Source organism: Apodemus sylvaticus, chromosome 19, assembly GCF_947179515.1.
Source record: "Apodemus sylvaticus chromosome 19, mApoSyl1.1, whole genome shotgun sequence".
NCBI lineage: Eukaryota > Metazoa > Chordata > Mammalia > Rodentia > Muridae > Apodemus > Apodemus sylvaticus.
The window spans coordinates 4,649,380-4,666,084 of NC_067490.1; the positions used below are offsets into that span (position 1 = coordinate 4,649,380).

Sequence of the window (16,705 nt, forward strand, 5' to 3'; positions counted from 1 at the left end):
GCTGCCGTACGGATGAGTCTGCCTGGCTAACGGCCGAGGAAGGAAGTGAGTCGGAGTGTCCGCACTGCCAAACCCGCCGCCGCTGTACAGGCTTGGACACAAACAGCTAGGAGGGTGGCTCTCCCGGAGAGGAAGCGGACCTACTCCTTGGTCTTGGTCCGTCTGCTTCAAAGGTGTCCGAAAAATCACTGAGCGAAACAGTTAAAACATGCAACTTCTTACTTATTTAGGAAGGAGCTTTTTAAAGTTTATTTCAGACAGGATCTTACTAGGTGGTCCCGGAACTCCGTATGTACACCAGAGTGTGGCCTCAGACTTACAGAGATCCACCTGCCTCCTGGGTTGCCTTAAGTAAAAGCACGCCCCATAATACCACTTTTTTCTGGGGGGGGGGGGGGCAGGGTCTTTTACAGGGCCTTAGCAGGCCAAGAACTCCCGTTCTGGTTGTGCCTCAGCCTTTTGAGCACCACCACGCTCTCCCGCTCCCCCTTTTTTTAAAGACCCGGTCTCTCCACATAGCCCTAGCTGTCCTGGAACTCACGAAGCCTGCTTCCCTGGGCTGCCACACCTGGCTCTCAGTCACTTTTCCACTGAAGTTTGAGGCCCACACCTAGGCAGGGCCTTCTATGCATTCCAGGGTTCTCTTTTTCAGAGTCCTGGTTTGGTTGTGGAGTCAGACGCGCCTCATCCTTCCTCTTGTGTGTATCCCTCCATGGAAAGCAAAGACACAGAACACCAGAGTGTCCCTTGCCGTCCCCTTCGGGGAGCAACAGGTCTCAGACTAGCTGGGACCCCCTCTACCAGCTCTTCTGTCTTCCTAAGGACGAGCTATTCCAACCAGTCAGCTCTCCTGGGATGGAGTGCATTCGATCCCTGACATTCCACTCGGGATCTCTGAAGGTCAGTGCTTGCCCTTGAGCCGATATGGAAGACGACTTAAGATCCAGGCCCAGAGCTCATGCCCCGCCTGCCTCCAGTACCCCGTCCACCTACTCTCCAGATCCAGGGCAGGCCTGTTCAGGCCTCTAGTGCCTCCTGCAGCTCCCACTGGGTCTTTAGGTTCCTGGCCCAAGTCTAAGGACTCCAAGAACTTGGAAGTCAAACCCTGGGGGACGGGAGGGGGGTGGTGGGGACTGTTTGCGTTTCAGGAGTGGCCAGGCAGGAGGGAGACAAACCATTGTATGTGTTCGCCTTGGATTTACTTCTATCTGCCTACTTCTAGAGAGGGTCTTGGGTCCCTTACAAACAAAACACAACAACAACAACAAAGCCAGTGAGGAAACCAGGACGAGACGAGCCAGAGAACTAATGAAGCCAGTTCACTCCCAGTGGGCCAAGCAGTTGGCGAAGCTTTCCCGAATCCCACTCAGGAAGGCTCCCCTGGTGTGCACAGGTCAGGGGCGGAGTGCGCACAGGGCCACTGCTGTGTTGGGGGCAGATGGCCAGCGGGACCATTCCCAGCCTTCCCCGTCTACACCACGGCCTTGCCTAGTGGCCTAGGCTGCAGGCCGTGGCCTGTACCACGGGGAGATGCGCGGGTGCTGGTGGGCGTTGGTAGCGCGCTCAGCCACACCTCGCCGCGAGCTCGCGGCAACTCTGCGCCCCTCCAGCCAACTCGGCTCACGGGCCACAAAGATGGAGGGCGCGGCGCACTTCCACCCCGCCCCACAGCGGCGGCACACAAAGGGGCAGCCGCTCCTCCCCCAGACTGCCCCGGCGCCCTGGGCTCCCCTCCACCCGCTGGGCACGCCCCTCCGCGACTTCCTCCCTCCAGGGTGGCACCTCAGGAGTTGAGGGTCACCTGGACCTGGATCGAGGACCCGCGGCCTGCCCGGGCTTCCCGCGTCCGCCCGCTGCGCCCCCACCCACTCCGAGCACGTGCTGCCCCGCGCCCAGGGCGCCATCCTACGGCCCGTGGGGGGCAGGGGCGCTGGGCCCGCCGCGGTCCCCATCCCCCACCGGAAACATTCCTGAGGCATTCCTGAAAGTTGGAGGCCCGCCTCCCCACACCCCAGCTCCCACCCCGCCTCCAGCCGGGCGCACGCTGGGCCCCCGCGTCCCCTTCCACCGCCCTCGCGCCCCCCGAGGAGAGGGCTGGCCGCGGAGGAAGGGGAGCCGAGTTATGAGTCACAGTCGTGTGTCACTGGGCCCGCATTGCAATTCTCTGCATCACGAGAGGTGTGGAAAGGCCGACTCGGGGGACCGAGGTGGGGAGGTGCGGCCAAGGGCCCGCGCCCGGCCCGCAGGGCGCGCCATCTTTCCACTTTGGCTTCCTCCCGCCCAGCAACAAGTCTTTTGTTGAGCCGGGCGCCCAGAGGCGGGAAACTCGAACCCTTGCCCTCAAGGGGCTTCCAGGCGCCCCTTGTCTACCTCCTAAGTCTCAGGGGCGGGGAGTCACACCGGAGGGACCTCGTGCTTCCTAAACAGCGCGCAGCAGGTCCCCTCGTGGCTCCTCCCCGCGGAGTCGCGGCGAGCCGGCCAATCGCTCGGCCCCTAGGAAGCCTTGCACCTGGGTGGCGGCCGTTACTAGCTTTAGACCGTTGGCGTCTGCCAGGTTTCACGTTAGGATCTCCCAAGACTTGGGCTTTCACGCGCCTGGAGGCCACCGGAGACGCACACGCCGCCACCTGCTGGGCGGCAGAGGGGAACTAAGGAGAGGCCCCCCTCGACGTGGGCTCGGGGGCGGGGTGCAGGCCGCGGGAGGCTGCCTCGGGTACGCGTGGGCGTCCGAGGGCACAGGCGTCGGCGCGCGCCCTGCGAGGTCCCTTATAGGTGTGTCCCTGACAGCAGGACCGCGGCCGCCATCACAGGGTTATCCTTCGCCGGACTGCCTGTGAACTGTGAGAAACGAGGGCCGTCGGCGCGCGTGCCCGCGTACGCCGCACGCGCACAGCGCGGGACCAGCGAGCTCCCCGCGCGCGGCGGCGGCTGGCGGGCGGCCGCCCTTTTAAATCCCCGGGCTCATTTGCATGGCCCCGCCCCCCGGTGACACGGCTGGCGCGGGCGGGCCCGTCCCCCACCCCACCCCCCAGCCCGTGGGTCGCTCTTTTTAAGCTCCCCTGAGCCGGGGCTGCACTCCTCTAATTGGGACTCCGAGTCGCGGCTATTTCTGGTGTTGGCGCGGCTCCAAAAAGGCGTGAGTTCGCCGCCGCTCGGGTGGCTTTTTTTTTCCTGTAGGTCTAGAATCTAATCACATTATTATTTATTGAGGCCAAGCACGGGCCGTGCCCAGCTTCCTGCCCCTCGCCATCCTCCCGGGGAGCCGGGTCCGTCCGTGTTCCCTCGCCCCAGCTCGGATGTGACACACATCCCCGGCGGGGGCCCGGGCGGCGCGCACGCAGCGGTCTCAGCGCCTCTGCCCTCTCTCCCGGTTTCAGATCCGCATTTGCGACCGGCGGCGGCGGCGGCGGCAGAGCCCAGGCCGGTGCCCTGCGCCCAGCCCCGCCGCACCCGGCAGCCCGAGCGCGCCAAGCCGGCGGCCTGCGGAGCTCGCGGTGAGTGTCCGCGGCGCGCCCGGGGGGCCTGCGGCGCGCGCTGCCCGCTTTATTCCCAGGCCCCGGGCTTGCGCGGGCCGCGGGAAAGGGGAGGCCGCACTGTGCGCGCAGGCGGCGGGGCCGGGGTGGGCGTCCGCGGACCGCCGCGTCCTCCGGTTCCCAGGCCGAGGGTGCCCGGCGCGCGACCGTGGGGTGGCGTAGACCCCGGGGGACGGCGCGCGGAGGGGGAGGGGGCGCGCGGCTGCGACGAGCGCGGCTTGTGCACCCGGCGGCGCCCGTGCACCTCGCGCTCGGCGAGCCCGGCCTCGGGGAGGGGCGCGCGGTGCGCAACGCAGCGGCGGGAGGTGGGCGCGCGCCCCCCTCGGCCGGGGAAGTTCTAGAAGTGCGGGGGAGGGGCCCGGCGCCCCGAGATTCCTCTCTGGCCTATGCTCGGCAATTCCTGGGCAGTGCTGAGCGCGGAGGAGGCCGGAGAGCGAGGGCCTGGGTTTTGGGGCTTCACCCACACACACCTTTGGCCCTGCCCCGCGCCTCTTCAGCCCCTGGGGCCGGGCCTGCCCTCCGCCCCCACAAACTGGTTCCTCTGCTTTGCTGGGTTCTGTTAGGACTAGTCCCTAAGACGCCCCGTTTCTTCCCCCTCCCCACCCCCCGTTTTGGTTTTCGTGGAGGGGGGGAGGGTTTTTTTTTCTTCCTGCGACCAGGTTTCCTGCCCCCGAGGCGGGCTGGGGTGCCCCCTCTGGCAGGAAGTGGGGCCGGGCGCACCCGCGTGGCGGTGCATGTGGTCGGGCTGCGCCGTTTCCCGCGCCTGCAGGGCTCTGCGCCCCTCCCCCTCGTCCTAGCTCCTGGAAGCGCCGGCCTACAACCGCCAGGCCGGGACGCTGGCGAAGGCACCCTCACTCTGGAGTAGAGGGCGCCAGGGTCCTAACCTGCTTCCCAGTAAACAGAGTGGCGGTCCGTAAGCATTCCGCAAGAACCTCCATCTTGCCAAGTTGCTGTGTGACCTTGGGTAACTCAGGGGTCTTCTCTGGCTATTTAAAGGGGTTGGGGGGGGACCCTTAACAATAGGTTTGCCAGGATGTTATTCCTCTGGTCATTCTTGCATAGTTATTTACACGTTGAGCCACAGCGTGTGCCAGTGTGAGAGACAGGCTGGAGGCCCAAGAGAGGTACTGGGGGCTTGGACCCCTAAATGTGACTTGGGCGTGCCAGGCCTCCCTGATGTTCAGAAACAGGTGGAAGAGACGAGGTTTTCCTTGGCCTCGCTGGACAGGGACTCCAGGCTTAATTCAATGGGGGCATTGGGCAGAGCAGGTGGTTTAGAGTCCGTAACGGCAAGAATTGGGGAGACACCAGGTGGCAGAACAGTGTCCGGGAGACTGGCCAGAATCTCCAGGCAAGCTGGATGCACGCGCGGCCTCTGGGGCGGGGGCTGGCGGTCCCCGTGAGCCCCTCTGAAGGGCCTCCAGCAGACCTCGCTGTGAGGTCAGCGCTCATTAGCTGATTAATTTTGATGTTTGGTTTGAAGGAGACCTGTGCTGTACTGTAAAGTTCTAATCACGGCCTGTAATTAGAGAACAGACCAAGCCGCTAATGAAGGAGCTGGCCCAGCCACCCTGTTGAAAGGGGTCTCGAGTTTGAAATATTGTAATAGAATAATTAGCAGAGTCCGCACCATCTGGAGAGTCTCTTGATGCTGGAGAATTAGGAAACCGTTAAATGTTTTAGAAATCACAAGTTTTCAGAATGTTTTTTGGTGGTTGGGTCAAAATTATTCAGTTGCCTTAAATTCTGGAAAGAGTTTTTGGCTTGCGTGGTAAGAGCCCGAGCGCATGAGGCCCTAGGATCAATCCTCGGCTAGCTCACAAGGGAGAGGCCTGGTCCTCAGCCGTGGAGTGAGGTAGCTCTTCAGGTGCTGTGGGGACTGCTGCCCACCCGGTACCATCACTGATGGGCTTCTGCCCTCATTAAGGGCAGGCCGCGTTGGTGCCTGAAGCTTCCCCGGGGCCTGTATCAGGGGGCACACTTGCTGGGTCTCTTGGTTGACCTCTCCAGAGGAGATCTCTTAAGTACAGGGCACAGGCACTCACACACACACACACAGGCAGTGTAGTCCTGGACCTCAGGCAAGGACTTCTTGCTACCCAGTCTTTTGCTTGGAAGGGTCTACGGAACCTGCCCTTGCCCCAGCTGCTGTCAAAGCAAGACTCCGGGTACTCACACACCCTCCGCTCCTCGCTCTGCACATGGTCGCGCTCTCTCGAGGATGTGCTGGGCTCTGGCACTTGTCCTGGGTCTCAGGCTTGGAGCTGCGGGGCTGAGCCCTGGCAGGACTAGGGGGTGGTAGTGAAGAACCGCCTTACCTCGCCTCTGGGCGCCGCCCTGGCAGCGGGCTGGGGGGGCGGGGTGGAGGAACACCTGTGTAACTGCTGCCTTGTCTCCGTACATCCCAGCCAGACTCCCTCTGCTGCCCCACACGTAGAGAAGGAGGATGAGCGAGTCCGGCTCCAAGTCCAGCCAGACCCTGGCCTCCAAGCAGGAGAAGGAAGGGACTGAGAAGCGAGGCCGGGGCAGGCCGCGCAAGCAGCCTCCGGTGAGTCCTGGGACAGCGCTGGTAGGGAATCAGGTGGGTGTCTAAAGCTTTGCTTCTGTTTTCTTTCTTGGGCTGGGGTGGGGGGCAGAGCTGACTCTGCGCATGTGTGTCCCTGTGTCTGCTACACTCTCTGCCTGCTCGGGCTTCTAAGGTCATGGCGGCTCTCAGGTGTGGGGGTACATACAGGCAGGGGGAGGCAGAAAGACCGGACTGTGTCTTAAAAGTTTTGTTTTTATGAGACAGGGTTTCACTGTGTAGCCCTGGCTGTCGTGGGACTTACTCTGTAGACCAGGCTGGCCTCCGAACTCGGAGATCCGCCTGCCTCTGCCTCCTAAGTGCTGGGATTACAGGTGTGCGCCACCACTGCTTCACAGTCTCTCCCAAACTTTTTTTTATTTGTGTTTTTCGAGACAGGGTTTCTCTGTGGCTCTGGCTGGCCTGGAACTCACTCTGTAGACCAGGCTGGCCTCGAACTCAGAAATCTGCCTGCCTCTGCCCTCCCAAGTGCTGGGATTAAAAGCGTGCGCTGCCGCTGCCGCTGCCGCCACCACCCAGCTAAAAGTGTTTTTGCTTTTTTTTGTTTGTTTTTTTTGTTTTTTGTTTTGTTTTGTTTGGTTTGGTTTTTGCCCTGGTCAGAATGGAACCGACAGCAGCAGGATTTTACTGGTGTGTAGCTGTGTATGATTTTGAACTAATAATCAAGTGATCACTTGCCCTCAGGGTTCCTACATCCGGTCTTTCTGTTTCTGTGTCGGGTGGGAAAGGTCTGGCCATGTACTTACCACTTACTTAGGCCCTGGTTCTGGAGGGGTCCCGGAAAGGCTGGCTGGCCAACGGAATGTTGGCTGTGTCGCCTGCCTGGCTTGACAGTGGCAGAGGCTGCTGGTGGTCCTTCGACAGTGGCGGAGTGTGCCCTCACCAGGAGTCCTGACTGGGAGAACAAGGTCCCTGCGGCGGTGCCCATGCTGTCCCGGCCTCGCTGTTGTGGAGAGGGCTTTGGGTTTGAGTGAGGTCGTGTTCCAGGCTGGCCTCCAACACACTGCACTCCTGCCTTAGCTCCTGGGTTCCTGGATTGACCGAGTGAGCCTCCCGTGCCTGGGAAGCACCATATTTCATTCTGGCCTGGCGAGGGGCCTCCTGAGCACAGACGGGAGGGGTGGGCGGTAGCGAAGGCGGCCAGTGCCTTGCTGTTTGTTGACTTTCCCTCCCGACACCGCTAGCTTGGTGTTCCCCACCACGCACAGCTGAGATTAGCTACTGCATTGGACAATTGGCAGAAGCCCAGAAACCTAAGAGTGGGTCAGTCAGGTCAGGGCCCCTAACTTACAATGGTTCCCTCTGGCAACAGCTCTCCAGGGACCTCTGGCTTATCATTCTTTGCTCTAAAAATGGGAGAGGGGCCCAGTGGGGGTACAAGGCAGGTTTGGTGTGCGCACTGCATCTTCTACAGACTCCAGGTTGGGGTGACCTCCAGGGGTTTGGCTTGGTTGCTGCTGTTTTCCCTGACTCCCAGATGCCTTTGCAGAAGGAGCCCAGTGAAGTGCCAACTCCGAAGAGACCTCGGGGCCGACCAAAGGGAAGCAAGAATAAAGGCGCTGCCGCCAAGACACGGGTGAGTGAGGCTCCCCTGCACATGCGCCGCGGGCGGCTGTGGGTCTTGGCTAATTGTGGAAGGTGGGGTACCCAGGACAGCAGGGAATAGCCTTTCAGGTCTGGAAAAAGGCAAGGCAGAGGCCGGAGGGGGTAAAGGCCTGTGCCAGCTCTGGGCCGAGAATGTCACCTTCGTTCATCCTGAGACACGAAGCATGTGTGGGGAGGGCCAGAGTCACAGTGGAATCAGCCTCAAAAATGTTTTTGTTTTATTTTTTAACGCACGACTCATATCCTCTGAATCACTCTTGAAGGGGGAGGGGGGTGAGCATACATTGGGAGGGGGCTGGCCAGCATCAGCAGCTGGACTTGGGTGGGCCTGCCCGTGGGCTCCAAGGCTGTCCTGGGTCAGCGTGTCTCCCCAGCACTTTTGACTTACGCTTCTGTTTTAACCCCTGGCCCTTCAGAAAGCCACCACAGCTCCAGGGAGGAAACCTAGGGGCAGACCCAAGAAGCTGGTAAGTGTTCCTCCTGTTCGCGGGGTGAGGGGTGGGTTAGGGACGCCCTGGAGTGGGCACGGTGAAGCGGATCACACAAGTTCTTCAGAGATTCCTTGTCTCCAGAAAAATCATTCCTAGTTTCAGGTTCCCACTATGAGAGAAGTGCTATGGGACCTCATTGGACCCTCAGACAGTGTCCTGTGTCCCCCCCCCCCCCCACACCCTCTACCTACTAGGGACCCTCGTGGAAAGATCAGGAAGTGAAGATCTGGATAGGGAACCCTGTCCTACAGGGGCTGCGCTCTTTCCAAGCTGTCCCTGAGCCGCCCCTTAATGGAGGGCTGGGGGCCCTGCTGGCTTGGGCCCAGGAATGAGTAACAGGAAACTAGCTGTTTTTTGGAGTTTGCCTGGCACTTTGGGGGTTGTGAGGCCCTGTGGCATCCTAACATTCCCGCCCAGTGAGTGAGTCCCTGGGGCACAGGCTCCCTTCCCACCCTGGGAAGGGTCAGCTACTGGACACCCTGAGACATCTTGGGACCAGCCCCACACCTGCCCTGCACCACCTCGCCTCTCGGGGTCCTTGTCTCTTGCTTGCCCTTCTGCCTCCTCTCAGGAGAACTCACCACTTCCTCAGGCACCGGGTCTGGCTGTGTGTGTGTGTGTGGTTTTTTTCTCCCCCTTTAAATCCTTGGATTTTTATGAATGAAAGCAGCGTGGTGGAGGTTGCTGAGTCACGCACACTCAGCCCTGACTCATCCCCTTCTGCAGAGCGGAGCCAGGGAAGGAAGGAGGGAGGGAGGGATGGGTGTTGGCTGAGGATGAAGGCCAGTCCTTGAGTTGCTCTGCCTCCCACAGAAGGAGGAAGAGGAGGGCATCTCCCAGGAGTCCTCGGAGGAGGAGCAGTGACCGACCACTCGCAGTGCCGCCTGCTCCTTAGCCGCCAAGGAGCAGCCTTCCCCTGGGACTGGAAGCCCCGCTCCCACCCAGGCCCCTCCCCGCACCACCGCACACTACCGCACCAGGCACCCGCTGCAGAGCACACCCGCGAGCAGGCTCAGTCCCTGTGCCCTCCTCCCCACCACACCTGCCCCCTCCTGACAAGGCTAACTCCCCATTTAGCCGCAGCCCGGCCTGCTGCGCACCTCCCTTAGAGCTTTGTTTTGCGGGTCCCCTCTGCCCTGCTGTTCCTGGCTTCCCTGTAGAGGGTCCTGGGAGCATTCCCTGGCCTTAAGGGGTCCCAGCCCCATCTCATTCTGACAAGCCCCATTGGCTGACCCGGCAGCAGCAGTGTGGTCAGTGTAGGGATGCTTCGATCCCAGCATGTCCCCCACCAAGTGTCACCAGGTGGGTTTCTCAGCCCTTCCTGCCCCACCCTACAGAGATCCCGCATTGGGTTGGCTGAGCCCCTTGGTTGGACAACCGGAAGTAGGACGGTGTTGGCTCCACCCACTTTGCTGCTCTCACCTGGAATGACGCCCATCTCCAGAGTGAGGTCCTGTTCTCCTCCACCTAAGGCAGACAGGGTGCCAGCACGCCTCCCCCACTCCACTCTGCCGTTCCCCAGCAGGGCACTAAGGAGCTAGCCTTGCCTCCTTGTCCTTTCGCTCCTCCCTGCCCCCCAAGGTTCTGGTTCCATCTTTTCCTCTGTTCACAAACTACCTCTGGACGGTTGTGTTGTTTTTTTTTTTTTTGTTCAATGTTCATTCTTAGACACCCACCATTGCTGCTGCTACCAGCGCCTGATGTCCATCCTCCCGGTTTTGCCTGTATTCCCCCCTCACAATACACTCTAGGGGAAGGGGGGCTGGGGCACAGCAGGCTGGTTACCAACCAACTACCCACACTAGGGAAGATGGGGCCCTGCCCCAGGATGCTGCAGCGGGGTGAGGAGGGGCCCACTTGTTGGGAAAAGGGTTTAGGGCCACCTCCCCTTATTCTGTGGGGGAGGAGTGGTCAGTATTTGTCCCAGCCTGGGGCTTTCCCTCTGGTTTCCTATTTGCAGTTACTTGAATAAATAGCATTTTCTGGACAGTTTCTGTTGTGAAGTTCCGTAATTGCGGTGTAATCACACGGTAAAACCGCCGCCTACAGCCACCTCTTCCACCCTGCAATGGAGTCCACCCCAAGTTGAAGCCACAAGTTTTATTTACAAAATATGTACAACTATACATGGGATTCCCATCACCATGGGAATAGGCTGGCGAAAGCTACGCACTCCACAGGAAGAGCGGCCCGTCAGTGCCTGGTAGGCTTGCTTGGCTTGCCAGCTGCAGGCGCCCCTGTACCTATCCAGGCGGGTGACCAGTGGTGGCCTGTGGGCGGTTATGTCTTGATGTCCAGCAGGGGCATCCCCTTGTGCTGGTAGCTGCCCTGCCAGCCATGTACCACCTGTGGGGAAGAGCAGCATTTGCTAAGGAGTACCTGGTTGTTTAAAGGGGGGGATGGCCTGTCTGTCGCATCGCTGCTCTGATCCAGAAACGCCCTCACCTTGGGGTCTCCCACGTCAGACAGCAGCTCCTGCTCAGCCTCTTGGAGCTCTTCCGCAGGATCATAGCTATACATGGGAAGCAGGTGATGGCGAAGGCGGTCCACCCTGGGGAACGGGAGGGCGAGGGCTCAGCCCAGACCCCAGCCCTGCGCTATCAGGGATACCACTGGGCCAAAAAGGAAGCCATTTCTGTAAGGGTAAAGGGTATAGCACCAGGGAGTTGGGACACTCACCGCTTCTTCTTTTGCACATACATTACCTGTAACAGAGACACGGGGCTGTGGGGCCTGGGAGGTGAGATGGCCTAATAACAGCTGAGATGCTATGGCCACCAAACCAGGCCCACCCAGCAGGCGGCCGCCCCAGGTAAATCTGGTATGAGGGCTCCTTACCACGGCCACCACCACCCCGACCAGGGTGATGAGGAAGAAGGGTCCCAACACATAGCCCACCATGGAGTCGCTGTTGGCCTGGGGGGCATTGGGCACTGTCGTGTTACTCATGACATCAGTAGCCAGATGGCGGAGTGGGTGGGCTGCATGGGCAGTGCCGGCCTCGGGAGGGCGCCTCCCCTGGGGGGGGAGGAAGGGTGGTTATCAGTTGTACCTATGGTGACAAGCAGGTCTGGGAATCCAGGGTAACTTATAGCCAAACACTAAGATGACCCCCTGGTAACCGTGGCTCTGAGCACAGATTTGACAGACCGACATCCCAGCCAAGCCTGCCTGTTTCCTGCCCAGCTTCTACAAACAAGAGGGTGTGGCCTAGCTCAGATGCCTGGTAGACATTTGCAGGGTGTCAACTGCTTGGGGAAGGCTAGGTGCAGGTGCACGGCTACACGGAGGGAAAGAGAAATAGCAGGGACGGCACTGCGGTAGAGGGGTGCGTTAGGATCATGGGAAGGGGGTTCTGGTTCCGTTGCCACGCTGCGAGCTAGGAGCCGCAGGCCTGCGACCTACACCCCGGTGTAACCCTATACACGGTCCTCAGCATCAGTCTCAGGTACGAGTGTGGACACTATAGATGGGCAATATCTAACCTAGATGAGGTCACCTGCCTCTGGTATACCCGGGGCTCCGCCTATGTCCCTCCCCTCCCGGCCAGGGCTGACAGGCGGAGGTGGAGAGAGGATCGCCCCCATCATCAGAGACGAGATCACCCTTGGGCGGCGGCATTGAGATGGCCCAAGTTCCTGTCCGGGACTCTCAGAGACAGGAAGAGGTACGGGCTAACTGCCCCATGTCCGTAGGTCGGTTCTGCCAGTTCCCAGTCGCGAGTTCTCGGTCTCAGGTCGAGGGGGACAAGCCAGAACCGGAAAGGTATGGGGTCGCTCTTAGGATGCTGACCCGGCCTCGGCGGACAGACGGTTCCCACGCTGCGGGGAGGCTCAGGGGTACTGGGAGGGGGGTGTCGAGGGGCCGATGCCTGCCTGGGCACCTTGGAACCCCGGCACCCCAAGCTGCTCCGTGCGGGCTTGCTGCTGCCCATCCAACCCGGCCATGCCTTACCTCCCGCCGTGCAGCCCTGACAGCAACACCTCGGGTTGGCTCTGGCCCCGGAAGAGTCCTCCGGCGCGTGATCAAAGAACCGGGAGAGAAGGCGGGGCCTTAGCGAGCACAGTGGCCAATCCGGAGGCGGGTGGGCGGGCTGGACGGGAGCCTGCAGTGTCCACGCCGCGGCAGCAGGGGGCGAATGAGGGCCGCGCAGAGGGAAGGTGGCGGAGCGGCGCGCTTTCCCCGCTGCACAGGGACGGGCGGGCGGGGCGAGCGGTCACCGCAGGCTCCCGGCGACTGGACTGGGTGTCCGCGGGTAGAGGCGGTGGCCGAGGGCCTCCCTCCTTCCTGTCCCCACGTCTTCAAAGCAGGTTGTCGTGAAGCTGAAATGATGGCGTGGGACCGGAGCCCGAACGTGAAGCTCCTCGGAGCTTTTTCCCCCGGTGCGGGGCGGTGGTGGGGAGCCCAGATGGAGCAGCGGGGTACCACTTGGATGGTAAGCCTGTGTCCAGGCTGTCATGGCCTGACCCTTAAAGTTACTCAGACTGCAGAAATCTGAGTAGGATCATGTTTAGGAGGGAGAGACGGCTGAGTGGTTAAGAGCACACTTACAGCTCTTACCGAGGACTCAGATTCGGTTCCCAGCACCCACGAGGTGGCTCACAACCATTTCCAGTGTGCCCCGCCGGCCGACACTAGGCAAAGCAGGTGATGCAGGCAAGACACACATCAACATGGGATGCAACATTTTCTCTCTCTCTCTCTCTCTCTCTCTCTCTCTCTCTCTCTCTCTCTCTCTCTCTCTCTCTTTCTAGGCTTCCTGAGTGGTAGCCAAGCATCCTACCCGCTGAGCCAGCTCTCTTTCTCCCCTCCCACCATTTCTCCCCCTCTCCCTTCCCTTCCTCCTCCTCACCTCCATCTACCTCTCCTTTCTGCCTGCCTGCCAGAGTGTTGGGATTAAAGGCCTATGCCATCACACCAGCACCAGCGGGACATATATCCACTGCATGGAGCCTACACTTACTCTGAATGCGGATTAGAGCTTCTGTATATATACCTATAATCCTGCACGCGGCTCCTTCTCCCCTGCCTGGGTTGAAAGCCATCTAAGATTGGTACTACTGAGTGAAGCGAAGCCTCCCAAATCAATCAGATGGTAATGAAGACAGGAGGCAGCCTAGGTGCCCTATGCTTGCAGAGAAACCCCAAGAGGCAGATGTGAGGTACCCAGAACTAGACCCGCTCGCCATTTCCTGCCTACCAGGTGATTGTGAGTGAGTGACTCTGTCTGGCCAGGCCTGGATCTCCTCTGACCCTTCTGGAGAAGGATAGTTGACAGCAGAGGTAGACCCAACAGGGAAGCACCGGACAAATGGGAAACTTGACCAGCTCTTCCTTAGATAGTACCACCTGATGTGGAGGATCAGGGAGAGGGAAAGAACCAACAAAAACCCCTCAGCCTGGAGATCACAGGGGCAACCGCTGTCACCTTCAGCAGAGACAAGACAACTTAGGCTTTAGACCTTCAGGGAATCCAAAGGCAGTCAGGACCAGGTGTTCTTCAGATGGACCTTAAGTGCCAGAGCTGAAGCTCTGTGTGTGGTACTTGCTTAGGATGCGAGAGGCCCTGTGTTCCATCCCCAGCATCCCCTCCCACCCCCCCAAAAAAAACAACTTAAAAATATCTGGAGGAGTCAGGTATGGTGGCACACATATTTAGTCTGCAACTTTCAGGAGGCAGAGGAAGGCAGTGTCTGAGTTTGAGCTAGCCTGGTCTACATAGAATTCCAGGGCAGCCCGGAGAAAGACCCTGTATCAAATAAACAGAACAACAGCAACAAAAAACCTGAGGTATTGGGAAGAGGCAGGAAAAGAAACAAGCTCATAATAAAAATTATCTTTAAGTGAAAACCGCCCAGAGCTGACACAGAAAAATCACAAATTCGAACTGTTTCATTTTGAAAGGCCAAGGAATACAGGGTTCTTGAGACAGGTTCTGGTCTGCAGAGCAGGCTGTGCGCGTGGATGCCCAAAGAGGCACTGCGCCACCTCATCTGGCACAATTTATTCTTCTCATTTCAAGGCAGGGTTTCTCTGGGTAGACCTCACTCTGGAGACCAGGCTGGCCTTGAACTCAGAGATCTGCCTGCCTACAAGCGAGGGCCTCCACTGCCTAGAGCAAACATGTTTTAGTAATAATTAAAGGCCAGGCAAGCGTGGTGGCACAAAGCAGAGGAAGAAGGATCTCTGTTGACTTTGAGGCCAGCCTGGTCTAGGTAGTGTGTTCCAGCCAGGGCTACACAGAAAGATCCTATCTCAAAAAGAAAGAAAAAAAGCTGGTGATGGTGGCACATACCTTTAATCCCAGTATTTGGGAAACCAGGTCAGGTGGATTTCTGTGAGTTCAAGGCCAGGCCTGGTCTACAGAGAGACTTCTAGGACAGCTAGGGCTAAAACAGAGAAGCCCCGTCTATAAGGAAACAGAATGGAAGGAAGGAAGAGAAGGAAAACTGGGACAGATGGTTCAATTCCTAGTATGTGCAGTGGCTTACAAGCACCCTTTATTCAGCCCCACAGGCAGGCTGACACGTGTACATATATGAGTACACGTGTGTGGAGGTCAGAAGACAATCTCCATATGTTTTAGATACGATCTTTCACTGGCCTGGGCCTCTTGAGTGACTGAAAATAGATTTGTACTAGGGTCTTTCCAGCTCAAGCTACCTTTGCATCGATAATCTCCTGTCTCTGCTTCCCAAGTTCTGGGACTACATGCTTGCTTCACCATGCCTGGCTAGCTTCCTCTGTTGTTTCTGTTTTTTGGCTCTTTTTTTTTTTTCTTCTTTTTAGACGAGGATTGCATGTAGCCCAGGCTAGCCTCAGGTTCATTATGTAGCTAAAGATAGGCCTCCTGGCTCTGTCCAAGTGACTTCCCAGTGTGTGCATCCACGGCTGCTGACTGCCTCTCCATCCTATCATTGGTTGTTTTAGCGTTGGGAGCTCTAATCTCCAATATTACAAAAACCCTGAGCATATTGTGGCCCCATGGGAAACGGGAGGGTCCAGTCAAAGTGTTGGCTTCATGTCCTCAAAAAAAGGGTCGGGGGCTCCTGCACATGCGCCACAACGGCTGCTGGCCCTGGAGCTTGCGGAAGTGGGGCACGGCCTTTGTTCCCGATCTGTTTCTTCTCATCAGCTCCTCCATGTGGTCTGGAATTCTACCCGTGCCCCTGGGCTTGTGGCCATGTTACCCCAGTTCTTCCAGCTGAGGAGGCTGCCAGTCTGGGTGGTGAGCCCACGTCCAGCCCTGCTCTGCTCCGCCAGCCTCTTACGTTTAAGTTTCCCCCTGCTTCCAAGGCCCCCAGGGCAGCTTGTTTTGCACCAAGGTGCCAGGGAAGCGTGTGCACTGCCTGTCTGTCTGTCCATCCGTCCATCTCTCAGTGTTGAGATGCACTGAGTGGACTGTTGCTGGGTACAAATTCCATTTACTGTTGTCTTCAGGATGCCACTTGGCTGTGTTTTCTCCAGCCTGAATTTCCCAGGAACCTGCTTTGCAACCCTGAGCTATGGGGAGAGACTCTTCTCTCCGAGAGCACCTCAGAACGGGGGCACGTCCGAGGGGACACAGTCCAGTTTAGAGGCAAAGATCCGAGAGCTTTTCCCAAAGTGGGGCACTGAGCATGCGCTGAACTGGAAGCGCAGTGGTGGCGTCTAACGCATCTGGGGAACCGCAGCAAGTTCCAGGACCCAGGAACTGCAAGGCACCCGTCGGTCACTGCAGGCTCCACTGCGGGGGCAGTGCTGCCGCACTGCTGTGTAAAGTCCCCGCTGGCCTCCCTGCCAGGCCGCCTGGCCTCAGTTTACCATTTTCACAGTACTGCCCACCATGGCCACCATGTTACAAAACCAACAAAGTCCCCAGTACTAGGCCAAGGTATTTCCTCAGCCAGGGTTTCCTCATCCTCAGAAATCCTCAGATGTTTCCTCCGTTGGGAAGAACCCGCTTCACCCTGAGCCTTCTCTGAGAACGATGGAGATTAAGCCCGGGTTCTTGTATATCCTAGGCAAGTTTCCTGCCAACCGACACGCCCTCTCTGGAGCGAGACTGTGCAGACAAGCCTGCCCTTGCTTCTTGAGCGCAGGGAGTAAAGGCATGTATGTCGCTATGCCTGTGTGGAGGTCAGAGGTCAGTACACTCAGAGTAACTGGCGCTCTCTCCATTATGTGGGTCCTAGGAACCACACACTCAGGTCGTCAGGCTTGGTGACACATGATTTTACTGGACAAGCCATCTCACCAGCCCTTTGCTGTTTGTTATGTATTTATGACCCTACTGACCTACTAAGTATCTACCATCTACTTACCTACGTGTGTCTACCAAGTATCTATCTATCTATCTATCTATCTATCTATCTATCTATCTATGTACCCATCTCCATGTTTTAAGACAGTCTATGTATTCCTGGCTACATTCCTGGAACTCATATGTAGACCAGGCTGGCCTCAAAGTCACAGCTTGTTCCTGCCTCCTGAGTGCTGGGATTAATGGCGTA

General features: G+C 58.7%; 2 protein-coding genes across 8 annotated transcripts; one reads left to right on the top strand and one right to left on the bottom strand.

The window, feature by feature from the left end:
• Positions 1–3,021: 3,021 nt before the first annotated feature.
• Positions 3,022–9,180, top strand: Hmga1 (high mobility group AT-hook 1). 7 transcript variants are annotated; one of them, XM_052163372.1, is made up of 6 exons: positions 3,029–3,136; positions 3,378–3,494; positions 5,942–6,114; positions 7,607–7,693; positions 8,139–8,189; positions 9,027–9,180. In XM_052163372.1, exons 3-6 carry the CDS (start codon positions 5,980–5,982, stop codon positions 9,075–9,077), a joined length of 324 nt encoding a protein of 107 aa, XP_052019332.1. In that variant the 5' UTR covers positions 3,029–3,136; positions 3,378–3,494; positions 5,942–5,979; the 3' UTR covers positions 9,078–9,180. The 7 variants fall into 7 exon arrangements, with proteins under 7 accessions (XP_052019338.1, XP_052019332.1, XP_052019333.1 ...); XM_052163373.1 differs by having other exon boundaries at positions 5,946–6,114; XM_052163378.1 differs by lacking the exon at positions 3,378–3,494 and having other exon boundaries at positions 3,022–3,136; positions 5,942–6,081.
• A 660-nt stretch (positions 9,181–9,840) lies between these two features.
• Positions 9,841–12,256, bottom strand: Smim29 (small integral membrane protein 29). Its single transcript, XM_052163380.1, has 5 exons — positions 12,168–12,256; positions 11,052–11,231; positions 10,893–10,918; positions 10,659–10,764; positions 9,841–10,559 (listed from the first exon to the last, which is right to left on the bottom strand). Exons 2-5 carry the CDS (start codon positions 11,160–11,162, stop codon positions 10,494–10,496), a joined length of 309 nt encoding a protein of 102 aa, XP_052019340.1. The 5' UTR covers positions 11,163–11,231; positions 12,168–12,256; the 3' UTR covers positions 9,841–10,493.
• Between the last annotated feature and the right edge of the window lie 4,449 nt (positions 12,257–16,705).

Excerpts from the sequence above, each read along its gene's own strand:
- Hmga1 (XM_052163372.1), top strand. The coding sequence starts at position 5,980 with ATGAGCGAGTCCGGCTCCAAGTCCAGCCAGACCCTGGCCTCCAAGCAG. Across the intron at positions 6,115-7,606 it reads CAGCGCTGGTAGGGAATCAG|AAGGAGCCCAGTGAAGTGCC; the intron begins GTGGGTGTCTAA and ends ATGCCTTTGCAG. Across the intron at positions 7,694-8,138 it reads GCGCTGCCGCCAAGACACGG|AAAGCCACCACAGCTCCAGG; the intron begins GTGAGTGAGGCT and ends CTGGCCCTTCAG.
- Smim29 (XM_052163380.1), bottom strand. The coding sequence starts at position 11,162 with ATGAGTAACACGACAGTGCCCAATGCCCCCCAGGCCAACAGCGACTCC. Across the intron at positions 10,919-11,051 it reads TCGGGGTGGTGGTGGCCGTG|GTAATGTATGTGCAAAAGAA; the intron begins GTAAGGAGCCCT and ends TCTCTGTTACAG. Across the intron at positions 10,560-10,658 it reads CTGACGTGGGAGACCCCAAG|GTGGTACATGGCTGGCAGGG; the intron begins GTGAGGGCGTTT and ends TCTTCCCCACAG.